Source organism: Vipera berus (genome assembly GCF_964194415.1).
Source record: "Vipera berus genome assembly, chromosome: 6".
Classification (NCBI taxonomy): Eukaryota; Metazoa; Chordata; class Lepidosauria; order Squamata; family Viperidae; genus Vipera; species Vipera berus.
In genome coordinates, this window is record NC_138208.1 from 65,022,210 (window position 1) to 65,039,966 (window position 17,757).

Consider the following 17,757-nt stretch of genomic DNA (forward strand, 5'->3'; position numbering starts at 1 on the left):
AGTGTCTTGGGGTCATGTGATCAACTTTTGTGACTTTTTGACAAGCAAACCTAATGGGGAAGCCAGACTCACTTAACAACCATGTTACTAACTTAACAACTGCAGTGAATCACTGCAATAAGGTTGAAAAATGGGGCAACTTAGCATTACTTAGCAACAGAAATTTTGGGCTCAGTTGTTGAAATTGATTGTAGAGATTGCTAATTATTACGTTGGGACAGGTTTGTGTCTATAGGATTCATTCAATAAATCTGCCATTTTTTTTCCTCTTGAACATAAGCTAAGCCTTCTGCACTAGTGCAGGTATTAGTGCTAAACTAAGGCAGTTTGCTAGTTCAAGCAGCATGCCAGAAATTAAAGTTTTCTCTGGAGAAGATGTTCTGCAGATATCTATATCTTAGCACAGCTATTTGGAAAGTACAGCCCAGAAAAGAGATACTAAGTTATAAGTCATTAGATAGGTAAAATAACTAAGCAGTACCTATTTTTTTTAATTTTTCTTATCCATATTTCTTCACCAAAATGGCCTTACTTATATTATAAAAATAAAGATAAAACAACAATTATGCATAAATCAAACAAAAGCACCTACTGTGTAGGAAGAAAAAGGTACATAATCAATTAAAGCTGCAAAACCAATATAAATGCTAATTTGAATAAGCAAATCTCTATATAGGGCAAGAGAAGAAGGGCAAGAGAAAAAACAGATTAAGAAATAAAGGAGAAATTTACTCAGTAGTAAAATCTTTGTTTTTCATACAGAAGTCCTGGGTTAACATCTGGCCTCTCCATCAAGGCTAAGACAGACTCTATTCTGAACCCCAGAGACTCTTTGCTGTCAGTCATCATAAACCAGAGTTAAGAAATTCTTAGCAAATGGAGCTAGACCCTATTTTATGCAGGGTGGCTATGGCCCATAAAGGCAAAGCTAGTTAAAAGTATATAGGGCTGTATCCAGTGGTGGGATTCAAATATGTGAACAACTGGTTCTGTGTGTGGATGCCGCTTCCGGAAGTCCATTCTGGGCCTGGGGAACAAAAAATTAGCTACCGGTTCTGCCGAAGTGGTGCGAACCACCTGAATCCTACCACTGTATCTCAGATGTGAGCAAAACAAATACTGGAAATTTTTCATGTAAATTAGGGACGGTTTAGGGCAGTGGTCCCCAACCCTTCCGGCTTGACGAGCATGGGGGGAAAGGGGATGGTTCTGTGTGAGTGGCAGGTATGTATGCATGAGGATGCACATCTCCACTTGTGCAAATGGAGCTTCACGCACAAGCACAAGTACCTGCCATTTGCACGAGTGGAGCCACTCACGCATGGGGACCTCTGGTTTAGGGGATGTTTGTCTTTTAACTATGCTAAATCTACCTTTAAGATTTATGTTACAGTTTGTGTTTTTCATGTTCAATAATTTAGAAAACCATTTTACCCATTTTTAAGAAGAGAAACAATAGTGGAAAGAATGGGCCCTTGGTGAAAAAAAGAAGCTGGTATTACTGTATAAACATTTATACATATCAGATGAAGAGTCTAATTTGGTATAAGGCATCATTCCATGTTCTTGTTATAGAACACAGGGATCATTTCCCTGAGAAAATATGTGAAGTGTTCAATCTCATGAAAAAGATCATATTGCCAGAAAACATTTAACATGTTCTTAAGATCCTACTACATTACTGTCATGAAATATGATTTTAGACAACAGAGACAAGAGTATTCTTAAGTGTATTGCAGAGGCACTTTAATAAATAGCCCTTAGCAATCAATTATGTTCATTGCCCACCATAAACAATTCAGCTAGTCCTCAACTTACCACCCTAACTGAGCCCAAAATTTAATTGCTAAGTGAGACAGTTGTTGAGCTTTGCCCCACCTTATGACTTTTTGCCATAATTAAGTGAATCACTGCAGCTGTTAAGTGGATCATGTGGTTGTTAAGTGAATCTGGCTTCTCGCATTTGACTTTGCTTGTCAGAAGCCAGCTGGGAAGATTACCAATGATGATCAAATGACCCTAAGGTAAGGCAATAATCATAAGGACATGCCAGTTGCCAAGTACCCAAATTTTGATCACGTACCCTTGGGGATGCTGCAGTGGTCGTACAGGTGGAAACAGTCATAATTCACATTTTTTGCTGCTGTTGTAACTTTTAACGGTCAGCAAATGGATGCTTCTAAATCAAGGATTACCTGCACTAGCATTTATATAGCTGGGTTCTGGAACATAAGATCTATAGACTTACCTTCCTCAGCCATATCTTTATCCAGTACCAGTTTCCCATGCCGGAGAAAGTTAAGAATAGGTCCAAAATAAGTTGGGTCTCGATCTATGAGATATGCGCCTGTCTCGTCCTAAACCAAAAGCAAAGAACAAAACAAACCATGTTTTACTAACTTTTCTGAGTTCTTTGTTTACTTGGATTTTCAAAAGATTTTTGAATACAATTCCTCACCCAAACCTCTGAATAAATTTAGTTTTCAGGGATAACAAATTAAACTTTATTATGGATCACTAACTGCTTAAAAACAGAGTAGACAGAAAGAATTAACGGCTAGCTTTCACAATAAAAGGTTATAAATACCAGTTGGGACATATGCTTCTTATGTAAACTTTGAAATCAGCAATACGGTAACCAGTTTTGCTGACCCTTCATTACTAAGAGGAGAAAACAAGTTCAAGGATTCTTCCAGAAAAGGTTGAAGGGAGTTAACAAGTTTATATATAAAATGATTCAAAATAGGGCAAAACTTTTTGAAACATTTTATACACACACACACACACAGAGAGAGAGAGAGAGAGAGACAGAGACAGAGACAGAGAGAAATAGATTCATACATACCATCAGTCAATGACTGATCAGAAACAGACCTTGATAACACTACAACATGTGAAGGTATTTATTATTTATATCTTGCCTTTATCATTTTTTCATAAATAAATCAAGGTGAAGAACACCTACAATTCTCCTTCCTGCTCCTATTTTCTCCACAACCACCACCTGGTGAGGTTAGTTGGGCTGAGAGAGAGTGACTGGCCCAAGGTCACCCAGCCAGCTTTCTGGCCAGAAAATTCCCAGTCAGTTTTCATGCCTAAGGCTGATTTCTCCTGATGTCTCCTGATTTCTAGCCTGGTGCCTTAACCCACAAGAGACACATCCCAGCATAGTATTTATCAAGAAAAAAAATAAAACAAATTGTAATGCCAATGTTAAATGTGTTACACAGATACACACAGTATGTCTCAAAATTTGTTGTGTATGAAAACTGCTTTTAAAAAAATTAATCTGGTTCAACTCTCCAAAGAGAAATCATCTTTCGGAGGTGGTGGTGGGGGGGTGGTTTTTTTTTGTGGATGGGAATAATGGACAAAAAAGGAAGTCTGTATAAAACTATGCACACTCAGCAAAAGAGGTTTTTGTCTCTGTCATATTTATGGGAACCCCAAGTCATTAACTGTAGTTGAATAGCAGGAGATTCAGGGCAAACAGTTAATAAATATATTTAAACTGTGACATGTTTAAATATTTCTTAGTTAAATGATGAATGCATTATAGCAATATAATTCATTGTGTTATGCCATAACTATTACTTACATAACACAATGGCTAAGTTTGCAAAACAAAGTCAGAATCAATTGCATGTATCTGCAGGATCAGAGGGAAGAAAAGCAAAACTGCCAAGAAAAATAGGAAGAAAGGGATTTGGCAAGGGTGTTTGTGTGTGCGTGCGCAGGCACAACTGTGTACTTCCTCCAAATAATATTGGCCAATTTGAAACACTGCCATCAGGAAGACTATACAATATTCCCAAAACAGATTAAAATGTGAACTGAATTAATAAAATTGGCTGAGTTCACCCAACAAACTAAATTTTACCTATAAATTCTGTTCAGTTATAGTACTACTTGATTCACTCAATGAGTTGGAAGTGTAAATCAGGGTAAATAAAAGGTATCTGTTGAGTTCTCATAACATGCTGCATCTATATGAACTATCCTTATTATGGCTTTAGTTGATAATCTGGTTCACAAGATATCACAATGGCTGGATTCCTTCAATATGCTAAAGCACATCTTAGCCTAACCTAGTTGTGTGTAAATCCAGCCATCCAACTACAAAACACTTTTGAACCTAACATGTTGTCCAAAGTCAGCAACTTTTTGATCCTATCACAACGTTTAGTTCAAGGCTGTATTCTTTATGGATATCCTTGGAGAATTATACTGAAGTCAACCGCCCTTGCTCTGACTAAGCTGTACGCTTTACTCCACTTAAAACAAAAACAAACAAAAAAAACCAAAAACATCCTGCGGATGAAGTTTTTGAACGGCTGCCCACGACTACATTAGCCTTAGAAAAGCTGCATCGAGCGTCAAAGATATAAAAGTCTTGGAATCACTGACAAAGGACCCCACATTGATACAAGGGGTGTTACGGTGAGGAAAGCGGAAGAAATGACCCTAAATTTGTTATTATTTTGAGTTCTAGGCAAGATTTCTTCGAGCCGAACCAGCCCCTTGGGTGGACAAGTGGAGTTTTCGTGAGTCTTTGTCGACGCTTTTAGCCCGAATCGGCGCGCTTCTGAGATAAAAGAGGCAATAAACAACATTATCTCCGTCAAGCAATCAGCTCACTCGCGTGCAAAGCAGAAGCTGGAGTTTCTCCGCGTTTTTCAACAAAGCAGAACGGTTGGCCTGTAGGCATTTAAAAAACCGTTTCATTGCTTGACAGTTTTCGCTGCTCAGGCAGACGCCCCTCCAGAAAACAGATGCTTTTGTAGGACTTGCCTTTTTAAACACTGCAGTTGAAGCGTAGCCGGGGAAACTTTCGTTCCTATATAAAGCTCCAAACACCCTAGAGCAGGGGTCGGCAACCTCGGCTCTTTTATGACTCGTGGACTTCAACTCCCAGAATTCCTGAGCCAGCTATGCTGGCTCAGGAATTCTGGGAGTTGAAGTCCACGAGTCATAAAAGAGCCGAGGTTGCCGACCCCTGCCCTAGAGGAAAGGGCGGGGGGGGGGAGCGAGAAGGGAGAGAAAGAGAATCGAGCTTCCTGACCAACTTTGCGTTCAAGAAGTAAACGTGTGAATGTGACTTTGCAAAAAAAAAAACACAAAAAAAAACCAGACTCCTGCTGATGGGCAAGACCCCCAAAAGTGCGTGAATCGAGAGGGGGGGGGGAAAGCTCGACCCCTTAGCAAGATTATTTCTAAGTGGGCTCCGGTCTTTCGAAACAAAGGGAACCCCCCTCGTTGCTGGCGCTCTCCACGCCCTGCGACTGAAGCGAAGTGAAAAAGGCTCGCGTGTTCGCAAAAGAACAGTGCTCCTTCGAAGGGTCGGTGAAGCGCGGGCGCTTACCCGATCTGACTGCAGCTCTTCCCCCTGGCACAGGCGGCAGAGGAAGGATTTCTGCTCGCGGCATAAGGTCTGCTTGGTGGTTAAGAAAACGGTGCCCCCGACATTCAGCCGAACCCATTTGCCTCGGCTGCTGGGGGGAAGTGGCTGTCGCGAGCAATCCCACGCGGACGAAGTAGCCTTCTGTGCAGCCGGCGCGTCCTCCCCTCGTTCCATTCTCATCTCTTTCTCTCGGCGCGTCCCGCCTACTTTCTCAAATAGGCGGGACGCGGCTTGCCAGGTGTTGAGCACTTGGAGTATTCTGGGGCTTGTAGTTTGTTTCCAGGCTAGCGCGCATTTCGGACTTAAGCGGGAGACGAAAATCAAGGGCGCGGGTTATTTTGCTATGGATTCACGTTGCGGTACTTCAGGGAGCGTTCTTTGCTGAATTTCATTTTGATGACAACCCAACAATCTTTTTAGCTGAAAGTGAGAAACAATTAAAAGCAGGGTTTCTCGACTTTAGCAACTTTTAAGACGAGTGGATTTCAACTCCCAGATTTCCCCAGCCAGCATGTTCGAATGAAGTTCACCCATCTTAAAATTGCCAAGGTTGAAAATGCTTTTTAAACACATTTTAATGGCTGAGAACTTATACGATTTTACATTTTCACTGAACCATCCTACAAGGTGAGTGAGTTCTCACTAGATCTGGGAATTGGAGGATATTCCAAATGTTTAAACTAATTTTAAGGCTCCTTGAGTGCCACTTAAGGAACTGGTGGACTGATTCTTTAATAATCTTTGATAGTCCACTAGACAAACTTATCCAGAGATAAATCTTATTTATAGCATAATTACATCACTATTCTGTTTTGCCAAGAATGCTGTAAGATTCAGTATCTCTTTTCTTTCTAGAGATACCTGTATTTGGTCATTTCTAAAACAAGAATGTCATAATTTCCTAGGCCCCATTTGAGTAAAGTGGAAAATGGTAAATTATGCAGTTCAGGGATGTCCCTATGCATGTAATATCTTTATTTTAAAAAGGCCAATTCTTTAGGTTTGTACTGTAAACCACTGCTTTAATTGCTTCTTTGAAAAAGCATGGAGCTTAACCTAAGAATGTCAGCTTTTCAAGTGCAGACCAGACAAGCAAAACCAATTACCCCTATTGTAAAGATAAAGTAGGGACACGGTGGCTCAGTGGGTTAGGACGCTGAGCTTGTCAATCAGAAGGTCGGCAGTTTGGCGGGTCGAATCCCGAGTGCCTCGTAGCAGAGTGAGCATCTGTTACTCGTCCCAGCTTCTGCCAACCTAGCAGTTCGAAAGCACATAAAAAATGCACGTAGAAAAATAGGGACCACCACGGTGGGAAGGTAACAGCGTTCCGTGCGCCTTTGGCGTCTAGTCATGCTGGCCACATGACCACGGAGACGTCCTCGGACAAGCGCTGGCTTTGAAACGGAGATGAGCATGCATGTGTGGGGGAACCTTTACCTTTTAAAGATAAAGTAATAGAATCTTGCAAGTCTGAAAGTCCCCCTCTCCTACCTTTAGTTCCAGTGACTTGGGGGGTGGGGGTGTCAATTCTGATATGCTTTCTCCAGTGCTGGTTCCAGCTTTGGACTCATATTTCTCTTTCAGATTGTAGAGTGAAGTCTTTCTCCTACCAGTATGTATTAAGGTATTTCTCAGAGCCCATTACAGTATATGTGATCACTTGCAGTTTTCCTTCATAGGGAATGCCACATCACACAACTTATCTCTCCAATTTACTTACATTTGGTTCACTATCAGGTGACCTATCTGAATAAAAGCTTGGAGTTAGCAGTTAGTATTGATAGATCAGTATTTCTGTGGTGAGGTTATTGGGTAGGTTGGTTTAGGAATTGACCAGACTAATGCCTGGACTAATGGAGCTGTTGGAATGCAGAGAATGAGATGGTGCTTTTGTTAGAGAGTAGAGATTTGGAAAAAAGAGAAAGGAGTTAAGAAATTTGATTTGTGATGGGATATGTCAGGATATGTCATCATATCCCTTAAGATACTGGTTCCTGCTGGCTTAAAGCTTTTATGGGGTGAGATGAGAGGAAAAATGGCCAACAACAGAAAATATCAAAGATGATAAGGAGTCTAGTGGCTAAATCCTATGAAGAATGGCTAAAGGAACTAGGTAGCTTAACATACATTTTCTATTTGGTATAGTCTAGAACCAGCTGAATTCAAGGTGCAGTTTCACCACATAAACTGTCATGGACACAAGTTTTCAGAATCTGACCCACTTCAGGCTGAGAACACAAAATAAAGCAATGAATCTTTAAGGACACTAAGATGCTTTTGATTTTAAAAAAATGTTTGTTGCATTTCCATAAAAATGAAAAGAAACCAAATTACAGGATTCAGTGGAGAAACAATTAACACTAAATAGCCAGAGTGACACAGAGTGACACAATTTGCCATAGTTACAGTGCAATATTAATCCCCTTAAAAAGCAAAGTTCTTTTTTGTGATTGCAAATCTCCAGAGTTTTTGTGTTCTACCTGGAACTCTAATTTGATCTTCCCATAATTAGTGTTTTCTTTGCTATGAAAAATGGGCAGTATCTATACTTGGCAATGGAGACAAGCAAAAGAATGGCAAATCCCCCAATTCATGATCAAAACACTTCATTCAATAGGCAGAATATCTTGAGACAGAATTTTTGAAAGCCATCCCCTTCTCTAATGTTTCTGTCTCAGCAGAAGGCCATGCTTCAGAGGCTCTTTCCCATCATCTCTGAAATGATGTCTTCGGGCTGTGCGCGCATGAACCATTCCACCCAAGCCCCATCATAAATGGCCACATCTGGCTTCCCACACAGATATGCTGCTAATGCCACATGGCAAGCGGTGACTCCTGATCCACAAGTGGCCACAAGAGGTTTGGAGAGGTCTACTTTCTTCTCCTGAAACAAGCCTTGGATAGTTTCTGGGCTTTTTTCCAAGCCTGCCTCAGTGAGGAATTCTGTGAAAGGAATGTTCACAGAGCCAGGGATGTGACCAGGTTCGATTCCTGGAGAAAGTTTGAAAAAACAAAATACTATTAAAGTTCATTCAACAACATTGCAAAACGAGGAGCACAATTATAATGTGCACACACACACTGTATGTAGTGAACCCTGAAATCTTGTACATAGCACTAAGTTTCTAAGTAGGCATGATGGCTGGGAAATTCTGGGAGTTGAAGTTCACATATCTGAAACCTGTCCATTTGAAAAATACTGGTTTATACTAACGGTGAAGGATGAATTCCCCCCTGCCCATTTGCCCCAGTAAGCCAGAATATAAGGTGAGGTTAACTGATATCACCCATCTGCTGGTGAACATGGGGAATGACTGTTCTCTAGTGTACAGGGAAAAAAAACTTTATTTGATCCAAATCTTCCCCAATTGCAGAAGGACACTTGTTGTAAAAGTTGTAAAAACCAGGAGCCATGCTGTACCTTCTCCAATCTGGGAAGGCTTTTGACAATTTTTGGCAGTCCTATCATCTTCTACTTCATCTTTCTTCTACAAAGAGTGAAAGATGCAGCAAAAATGAAAATCAAATGCAATTAGTATATTAGGAATAATGACAGCCCATCCTCTGCCTAATCTGTTTAATTCCTTACATATTTTATTATATAAAGTAGTAATATATAAATTACTGCCATTTGGTATACTACATAAATAAATAAATAATGCCCCACCCTCTCCTTTCAACAACATCCTTATTAGGAGGAACTACTGATATGTAGGCATCTCCTCTTGTTTCTTGACTTGTGTAGAGGTCAGAGGAAATGGCCTTGAAGGACAGCAGGAAGAGCCTCTACCAAGTTAACAGTCAGATGAAAGCCCCCCCCCCCGAATCCAGACAAGAACTGAAATGAGTGAATATCTCAGACAAGCCCCTCCCTGGTTCCCACATAGATAAGGGGAGGAAGGGGTGGGGGAAAGCATAATCAGACTTGCAACATTCTGTTACTATAGCTTGACAGTAAAAGTAGTATTAACCTACATGTCATTGGTTTCCTAAGCTGTTCTATCTTGAAGTGCTGACAATTTGCAACTTCCCTTTTTTAACAGAAAGTTTTAAAATCAGAGGTTTTAATCTCAGAGTTAAAGCAGCCCAACAACTCTATCGTCAGGCTCCAAAACCTAAAAGAGACACTGAAGTACTCCAAAGCAATCTCCATTATTATTCCTCAAACACAGACAGAAATCTTGCCAAACGAAAGCAAACTACTTGCACCAATAAAGATCATTCGTGGTTTCGGGGTGGGGTATCATCAGTACGCTGATGATACCCAACTTTTTCTTTCCACCCCGAACCAACCCAGCGATGCCCTCGCCGTGATGTCCCGGTGCCTGGAGGCGGTCCAGGTCTGGATGGGGAAAAACAGGCTTCATCTCAATCCCGCAAAGACTGAGTGGCTGTGCATATCGGCATCTCGGGTCAACCAGACTATTCCATCTCTAACGATGGGGGGTGAGGTGTTACCCCCCGTTGATAGGGCTCGCAACTTGGGCATCCTCCTGGATTGACGACTCAATTTTGAAGACCATATAGGAGCCGTGACCAGGGGGGCCTTTGCCCAGGTTCGCCTGGTGCGCCAGTTGCGACCCTATCTGGACCGAGATGCCCTACGCACAGTTACTCATGCGCTCGTGACCTCCCGTTTGGACTACTGCAATGCTCTCTACATGGGGCTGCCTTTGAGGACCACTCGGAGGCTTCAACTGGTGCAGAATGCGGCTGCGCGAGTTGTGATGGGGGTCTCCCGATACTCCCATGTAACACCTCTACTCCGCGAGCTGCATTGGCTTCCGGTTGCCCTCCGGGTGAAATTCAAGGTGCTGGTCATCACCTATAAAGCCCTACATGGCTTGGGTCCGGGGTATCTGAGGGAACACCTGCTGCCGGCATCAAGTTCCCTTCGTCCAGTGCGCTCCCACAGGGAGGGTCTTCTCAGGGTCCCACCAGTAAGAGATTGCCGGCGGGTAACACCCAGGGATAGGGCCTTCTCAGTGGGGGCGCCTGCCCTTTGGAACCAGCTGCCAGTGGAGCTGAGGACTGCCCCCGACCTCCGTTCATTCCGCCGGGGCCTGAAGACCTGGCTCTTCGAGCTCTCTGGCCCAGGCTGAGGATTAATTTATTTTAATTGGGGTTTTATTTGTTCAGGGATAAATTTAATCTTTTTTAAACTTGGTTTTTAACTTTTATATTTTTGGTTTTTAATTACCCTGTAAACCGCCCTGAGTCCTCCGGAAAAGGGCGGTATATAAATGTAATAAAATAAATAAATAAATAAATATACTCTGAGAACTTTTAGGGAGGAATTGTCTTGAGCCTTTTCCTTTACCTCTTCAAACTATCCAAAATATCTAAACTTCACTGTCTTTTGCTCCTCTGTAATGCAGCCACTTGCTCCTGGGAATCCAGACTACATTCCACCACATCTATCCTACAAACTTAAAGAAACCATTACCTTGTCGGGGTTCTGGTTCCGTCCCAGTGTACCTTCCAGCAGACCGTGCATCCACTACCTGGAACTGGCATGACTCAATGTTCTCCTTCACCTGCTCATAGGTCTTCACCATTGATTTATCCAGAGAAGCATGAAATTCAGCAGAAGCAGGATGACTCTTTCCAGAGCTGATTGGATACCCCTCTTTCATCCAGTTCTTCAGCCCACCATTTAGAAGGGAAACCGCTTCATGGCCAAAAACTCGGAACATCCACCAGACCCGGGGAGCTGAGAACAAGCCCTGGTCACTTGCGTCATACACTACAACATGACAATCACTGCTCACTCCTAGTTTGCCCACGTATTTTGCAAAATCTGTTGCACTAGGAAGCATATGATCATAAGGTGATGTGCGGTCACTGCAATGATCAATGTCGAAGAAAGCGGCTCCTGGAATATGGCAATCTTCAAACTCTCTCTGGGGATTACGTTTCATTTTGGGGAGGTACCAAGAGGCATCCAAGAGCTTCACAGATGATCCAGTTTGAGGAGACTTGATAATTTCTGACACCCATTTAGCAGTCACCAATGCCCGGTAAAGCAGCTGCTGAGACATGGCACTCACAGCCTGTTTGGGTTTGGACGTCACTTGAGATTTCTATTGGCAGTGAGGTGAGAGAAGACAACACAACAAATTAGGATCATCCTCACAAGAGAAAAGAACACCCAGGGATTATAACAAGTAAGTAGTTACACCTGAACGCAACAGCAAGTTCAGCCAATTTTGTGGCTAAGTTAAGATGTAATGTTCTTGCTATAATCAATACAATATTGCTTTGTTGGTAGAAGGGAAAAAAATTGCCAAGAGGATGGGAATCTACTGCCAAATCTCCATCTATGCTGAAAAACGCCTCACCCCCCATTGGTGGTATCTCACAAATGATATAATCTGAAGCAGGCATTTGGGGAGGCTATTATAGAAAACCATACATGCTTAGGTTCTAAGTCCCCTTGCTCCCTTGAGATCCTTCCCAAACTATGAAAATCCTCTCTGTGTGTGTCTATGTGTGGACTTTGATCATTCTTGCTCAGTCTGACTTCACAGAGTGGTTGTTGTGGGGAAAAACTCAGAAGACGCAGTATAATGTACACTACCTTAAGTTCCTGGAATAAAAGTAGAATACAGATCTATCAAATAAATGATAAACATATATGATTTATTACAGTTCAAAGAACACTATGGTTAAACAATGCTAACAAGGTCACTTGGCAAAGTATAGAAGTGGCAACATTTTTGCTTTTTCTTCCGGGGAGAGACATTAAATGCTTCTATACCATTATGCCATCAAAATATAAGGAATTTGCACCTATTCATAATCCAAGCATCAACAGTACTGTATAAACAGTATTCTGGGCAAAAAGACAGGGATAAAATTAGAATTGTTATCAGTGCTTTTTTTGTAAAAGAAAAAGGTGCCGGAACTCAGACATGTCATACAACCTGCCTTGCCTACCCTACAAGGTTCCATCCAAAAAAGGTGCCGGAACTCCGTTCTGAGCGTTCTATGAGAAAAAAAGCCCTGATTGTTATAACAACACAGTTTAATTAGTGAAGGTAAAATATCACCATCATAAAAAACCCTACCTATTTCTGCGTATAATAAAAATGAACTCTAGTAGAATAGCCATTCTCTTGGGAAAAGCTCCAGGAATCTTCAGCAGTCCACCTCAACATGGACAAAACAATTATATGATCCATGCAAAGTGAAAAGGACCCCTGCAGATTCCTGATTTTCTCATTTTTTGGACTCATATCTAAAAAGGATATTTAGATTGCTGTAGGATTTATTTTGTTTAATTTAAATGCCATCTTTTCATCACAGTACTGCCCAAGTTCTCTTCATTACCTTGTCCAAAGCATCTGAGATCTATATTCAATAGCAAATAAACAAGAAAGCAAGAGTGGCCAAGGTTTACAAAAACAAAGATAGACTTTGAAGTTAGATCTTCATGGAGAATGTGCAGGGCTTGACTTAAATCATAACTTCTATAACAGCAGCTGAGTAGATTGGGTCTTCTCAGTATCGACACCACATTTGTTACTTCTCTTTTTTTTAATCTATTATTTTTTAAAAATACTGTCATTTTTATTTTGTCATGATAAAATCCCCTTCATGGATTACTGCCTTGTCGTGGCGAAGGGGCTTGCGTAATTCAATGAAGCTATGAGCTATGCCGTGCAGGGCCACCCAAGACGGACAGGTCATAGCTGAGAGTTCTGACAAAACGTGATCCACTGGAGAAGGAAATGGCAACCCACTCCAGTATCTTTGCCATGAAAACCCTATGGACAGTACCAAAAGGCAAAACGATATGACGCTGGAAGATGAGCCCCTCAGGTCGGAAGGCGTCCAATATGCTACTGGGGAAGAGCAGAGGGCTAGTACTAGTAGCGCCAGAAAGAATGAAGCGACTGGGCCAAAGCCGAAAGGACGCTCAGCTGTGGATGTGCCTGGTGGTGAAAGGAAAGTCCGATGCTGTAAAGATTTTTTCTCCATAGGAACATGGAATGTAAGATCCATGAATCAAGGAAAGCTGGACGTGGTCAAACAAGAGATGACAAGACTGAACATCGACATCTTAGGTATCAGCGAACTAAAATGGACAGGAATGGGTGAATTTAATTCAGATGACCATCAGGTATACTACTGCGGGCAAGAATCCCTCAGAAGAAATGGAGTAGCCTTCATAGTCAAAAAAAAGGGTAGGGAAATCAATACTGGGATACAATCCTCAAAATGACAGAATGATCTCAGTTCGAATCCAAGGCAAACCATTCAATATCACAGTAGTCCAAGTCTATGCCCCAACCACCAGTGCTGAAGAGGATGAAATTGACCGGTTCTATGAAGCCCTACAGCACCTTATAGAAGTAACACCAAAAAACGATGTCCTTATCATCATGGGGGATTGGAATGCTAAAGTAGGAAGCCAAAAGATAACTGGAATAACAGGCAAGTTTGGCCTTGGAGTACAAAATGAAGCAGGGCACAGGCTGATAGAATTTTGTCAAGAGAATACAATGGTCATAGCAAACACTCTTTTCCAACAACCCAAGAGACGGCTCTACACATGGACATCACCAGACGGTCAACACAGAAATCAGATTGACTATATGCTCTGCAGCCAAAGATGGAGAAGCTCTATACAGTCGGTAAAAACAAGACCAGGAGCTGACTGTGGCTCAGACCATGAGCTTCTCCTCGCAAAGTTTAGGCTTAAACTGAAGAAAGTAGGGAAAAGCACTAGGCCACTCAGGTATGAATTAAATCATATCCCTGTTGAATATACAGTAGAGGTGACAAATAGATTTAAGGAATTAGATCTGATAGACAGAGTGCCTGAAGAACTATGGACAGAGGTTCGCGACATTGTACAACAGGTAGCAACCAAAACCATCCCAAAGAAAAAGAAATGCAAGAAAGCAAAATGGCTGTCTGAGGAAGCCTTGCAAATAGCTGAGGAAAGGAGGGAAGCGAAAGGCAAGGGAGAAAAACATAATATGCCCAATTGAATGCAGAATTCCAGAGAATAGCTAGAAGAGATAAGAATGCCTTCTTAAATGAACAGTGCAAAGAAATAGAAGAAAACAATAGAATAGGGAGGACCAGAGATCTTTTCAAGAAAATTAGAGAGATGAAGGGAACGTTTCATGCAAAAATGGGCATGATAAAGGACCAAAATGGCAGGGACCTAACAGAGGCAGAAGAGATTAAGAAGAGGTGGCAAAATTACACAGAAGAACTATACAAGAATGAGCTTAACGTCCCAGATAATCACAATGAGGTGGTCACTGACCTCGAGCCAGACATCCTAGAATGTGAGGTGAAGTGGGCCTTAGAAAAGCTGAGCAACAACAAAGCTAGTGGAGGTGACAGTATTCCAGCTGAGCTATTCAAAATCTTAAAAGACAGTGCAGTAAAAGTGCTACACTCAATTTGCCAGCAAATTTGGAAAACTCAACAGTGGCCACAGGATTGGAAAAGATCAGTTTACATTCCAATTCCAAAGAAAGGCAGTGCCAAAGAATGTTCAAACTATCGCACCATTGCACTCATTTCTCATGCTAGTAAAGTCATGCTTAAAATCCTACAAGCTAGACTTCAGCAGTATGTGGATCGAGAACTACCAGAAGTACAGGCAGGATTTCGAAGAGGCAGAGGAACTAGAGATCAAATTGCCAACATACGCTGGATCATGGAGAAAGCTAGGGAGTTCCAGAAAAACATCTACTTCTGCTTCATTGACTATGCTAAAGCCTTTGATTGTGTGGATCATAACAAACTGTGGCAAGTTCTTAAAGAGATGGGTGTACCAGACCATCTTATTTGTCTCTTGAGAAACCTATATGCGGGTCAAGAAGCAACAGTGAGAACTGGACACGGAACCACTGATTGGTTCAAAATTGGGAAAGGAGTCCGGCAAGGCTGTATACTGTCGCCCTGCCTATTTAACTTATATGCAGAGCACATCATGAGAAAGGCAGGGCTAGATGAATCAAAAGTTGGAATTAAGATTGCCGGAAGAAATATCAACAACCTAAGATACGCAGATGATACCACTCTAATGGCAGAAAGTGAAGAAGAACTAAAGAGCCTCTTGTTGCGGGTGAAGAAGGAGAGTGCAAAACTTGGGTTGAAACTTAACATTAAGAAAACCAAGATCATGGCATCTGGCCCTCTCAATTCTTGGCAAATAGATGGGGAAGAAATGGAGGTAGTGACAGATTTTGTTTTCCTGGGCTCCAAGATCACTGCAGATGGGGACTGTAGCCAAGAAATTAAAAGACGCTTGCTCCTGGGGAGGAAAGCCATGGCAAATCTAGACAGCACACTAAAAAGCAGAGACATCACCCTGTCAACAAAAGTGCGTATAGTCAAGGCTATGGTCTTCCCAGTTGCAATGTATGGCAGTGAAAGTTGGACCATAAGAAAGGCTGAGCGCCAAAGAATTGAGGCCTTTGAACTATGGTGCTGGAGAAGACTCCTGCGAGTCCCTTGGACTGCAAGGAGATCAAACCGGTCAGTCCTAGAGGAGATCAACCCTGACTGCTCTTTAGAAGGCCAGATCCTGAAGCTAAAACTCAAATACTTTGGCCACCTAATGAGAAGGAAGGACTCACTGGAGAAGAGCCTAATGCTGGGAAAGATCGAGGGCAATAGAAGAAGGGGACGACAGAGAATGAGGTGGCTGGATGGAGTCACTGAAGCAGTAGGTGTGAGCTTAAATGGACTCCAGAAGATGGTAGAAGACAGGAAGGCCTGGAGGAATGTTGTCCATAGGGTCGCGATGGGTCGGACACGACTTCGCAGCTAACAACAACAACAACAACATGATAAAATGCAATGTATAGGATTATGTTGCATTCAATTGCTTTTTAAAACAATCCTTGAACCCTGATATGGAAATATGGAGTTAATAGGTGAAATATGGAAATAAAAATAATTCTCATCCCATGCACAGGAGAAAAAAAGGATAGTGCACTTCTATCATTTTCTTTATAGGTTCTTGTAGTTTAAAAAGAAACTTGTTTGTTTTTAATATCTGCTGCTTGATTAATCAGCTAAACAGAGGTTTCCCGTTTTGCAGCCCTGGACACGAGTCTATCTGAAAAAGAGCTTTCTTTTTAACACATCTGCAGCTTTATAGAACTGGAGTCTCTTTGTTAAAGCTAAGCAGGAAGATGCTGTGCAAATATTGAGACGCACTCCATTTTGTTCAGAGCAGATTTGTTCATATCAATAATGGGTTTTGCTACTTCAAATTCAAGTTTCTTTGAAAATGAACAGAAAAAAGTCTCCCAAAGGGGGAAAGAATTCATCTCTCTTCCCCCAAGAGTGCTCCACCCACAAAAACCCCAAAGTCTCAAATTCCCCAAATGAAGACAGTAGAAAGACTGCACCAAGCACCCAACTAGTGCATAACAATTTATTTCCTTCTCCAAGAAAGACGGTTCTTCGGAGCCTGCCCAATCTGGCAACCCCAACAGGCGTTGCAGTCAGTACAGCTCCCATCCTCCTCAGACAATCTATAGAGAGGAGAGTATTCGATCTCACCCCTGCCAGCAAGGATTTGAGAGTTATAACCCAAAGGTTTCCAGGGTTGTCCAGGGAGGAGAGCATCGCATAGGTAAATGCCGCCACCGGAGGAAAACCCATGTCCCGTCCTTGCCTCACCCCCTGAGGAGGCAGCTTACTAGCAGGGTTAGTGACCTCTGAGCACATGGGCGAGCGTTCATCTCATGCTTTTTGTTTTAAACCAGGGGTCTTCAAACTTGGCCCTTTTATGACTTGTGGACTTCAACTCCCAGAATTCCTCAGCCAGCAAAGCTGGCTGAGGAATTCTGGGAGTTGAAGTCCACAAGTCATAAAAGGGCCAAGTTTGAAGACCCCTGTTTTAAACCTTCAGCAAGTCCAATCTACCTCCACCTCTCTGCTTCCTCTTCTCTTACCTCGGATGGATCGGTGGCTTCTCAATCTACAAAGCGTTGCGCCCACGCCGGCTTTCGCCCACCAGCTTATTCCCTCTTCCTTATTCTACCTCCAGGGCGGAGAAAAGGTCCACGTCCCACTTTTGATATCCAGTGAAAGGAAAGCTTGTCGGGTCGAACCAACTGGGGCAAAAAAAGGGGGGGAGGAAATTAGCAGAAAACCATTAACTCGCACATGGAGATCGGTCCCTCATCTAAGTGGAATCACTCACGACCTTCTTTTTTAATCCTCATGACATCTGACTAACTACTCTCCCCGTGAGCCGCTCATTTTGGGAGACATAATAAATATTTGATTTGCTCCCCCCCCCAGCCACTTCTTGGAATAACAGATTACGGAGTCCAAAAGAAGAAGGCGTGGAGAAGCACTTTACTTCCCAT

At 42.2% G+C, this 17,757-nt stretch overlaps 3 protein-coding genes across 6 annotated transcripts in view; 1 reads left to right on the top strand and 2 right to left on the bottom strand.

Moving 5' to 3' along the window:
* Nucleotides 1-5,592, bottom strand: part of KCTD17 (potassium channel tetramerization domain containing 17) — a 40,972-nt gene extending 35,380 nt beyond the window's left edge. For all 3 annotated transcript variants that reach the window (XM_081330904.1, XM_081330903.1, XM_081330902.1), the window contains exons 1-2: nucleotides 5,363-5,592; nucleotides 2,249-2,357 (exon numbers count right to left, since the gene is read on the bottom strand). In XM_081330904.1, the coding sequence (XP_081187030.1) occupies nucleotides 2,249-2,357; nucleotides 5,363-5,581 (328 nt within the window). In that variant the 5' untranslated portion in view covers nucleotides 5,582-5,592. The remainder of the gene's footprint in view (nucleotides 1-2,248; nucleotides 2,358-5,362) is intronic.
* Nucleotides 1-17,757, top strand: part of SSTR3 (somatostatin receptor 3) — a 368,714-nt gene that overhangs the window by 148,259 nt on the left and 202,698 nt on the right. The gene's annotated exons all lie outside the window — the stretch shown is intronic.
* MPST (mercaptopyruvate sulfurtransferase) lies at nucleotides 7,643-17,414 on the bottom strand. Of its 2 annotated transcripts, XM_081330900.1 has the most exons (3): nucleotides 17,338-17,414; nucleotides 10,848-11,484; nucleotides 7,643-8,392 (listed from the first exon to the last, which is right to left on the bottom strand). In XM_081330900.1, exons 2-3 carry the CDS (start codon nucleotides 11,440-11,442, stop codon nucleotides 8,094-8,096), a joined length of 894 nt encoding a protein of 297 aa, XP_081187026.1. In that variant the 5' UTR covers nucleotides 11,443-11,484; nucleotides 17,338-17,414; the 3' UTR covers nucleotides 7,643-8,093. The 2 variants fall into 2 exon arrangements, with proteins under 2 accessions (XP_081187026.1, XP_081187025.1); XM_081330899.1 differs by lacking the exon at nucleotides 17,338-17,414 and having other exon boundaries at nucleotides 10,848-11,487.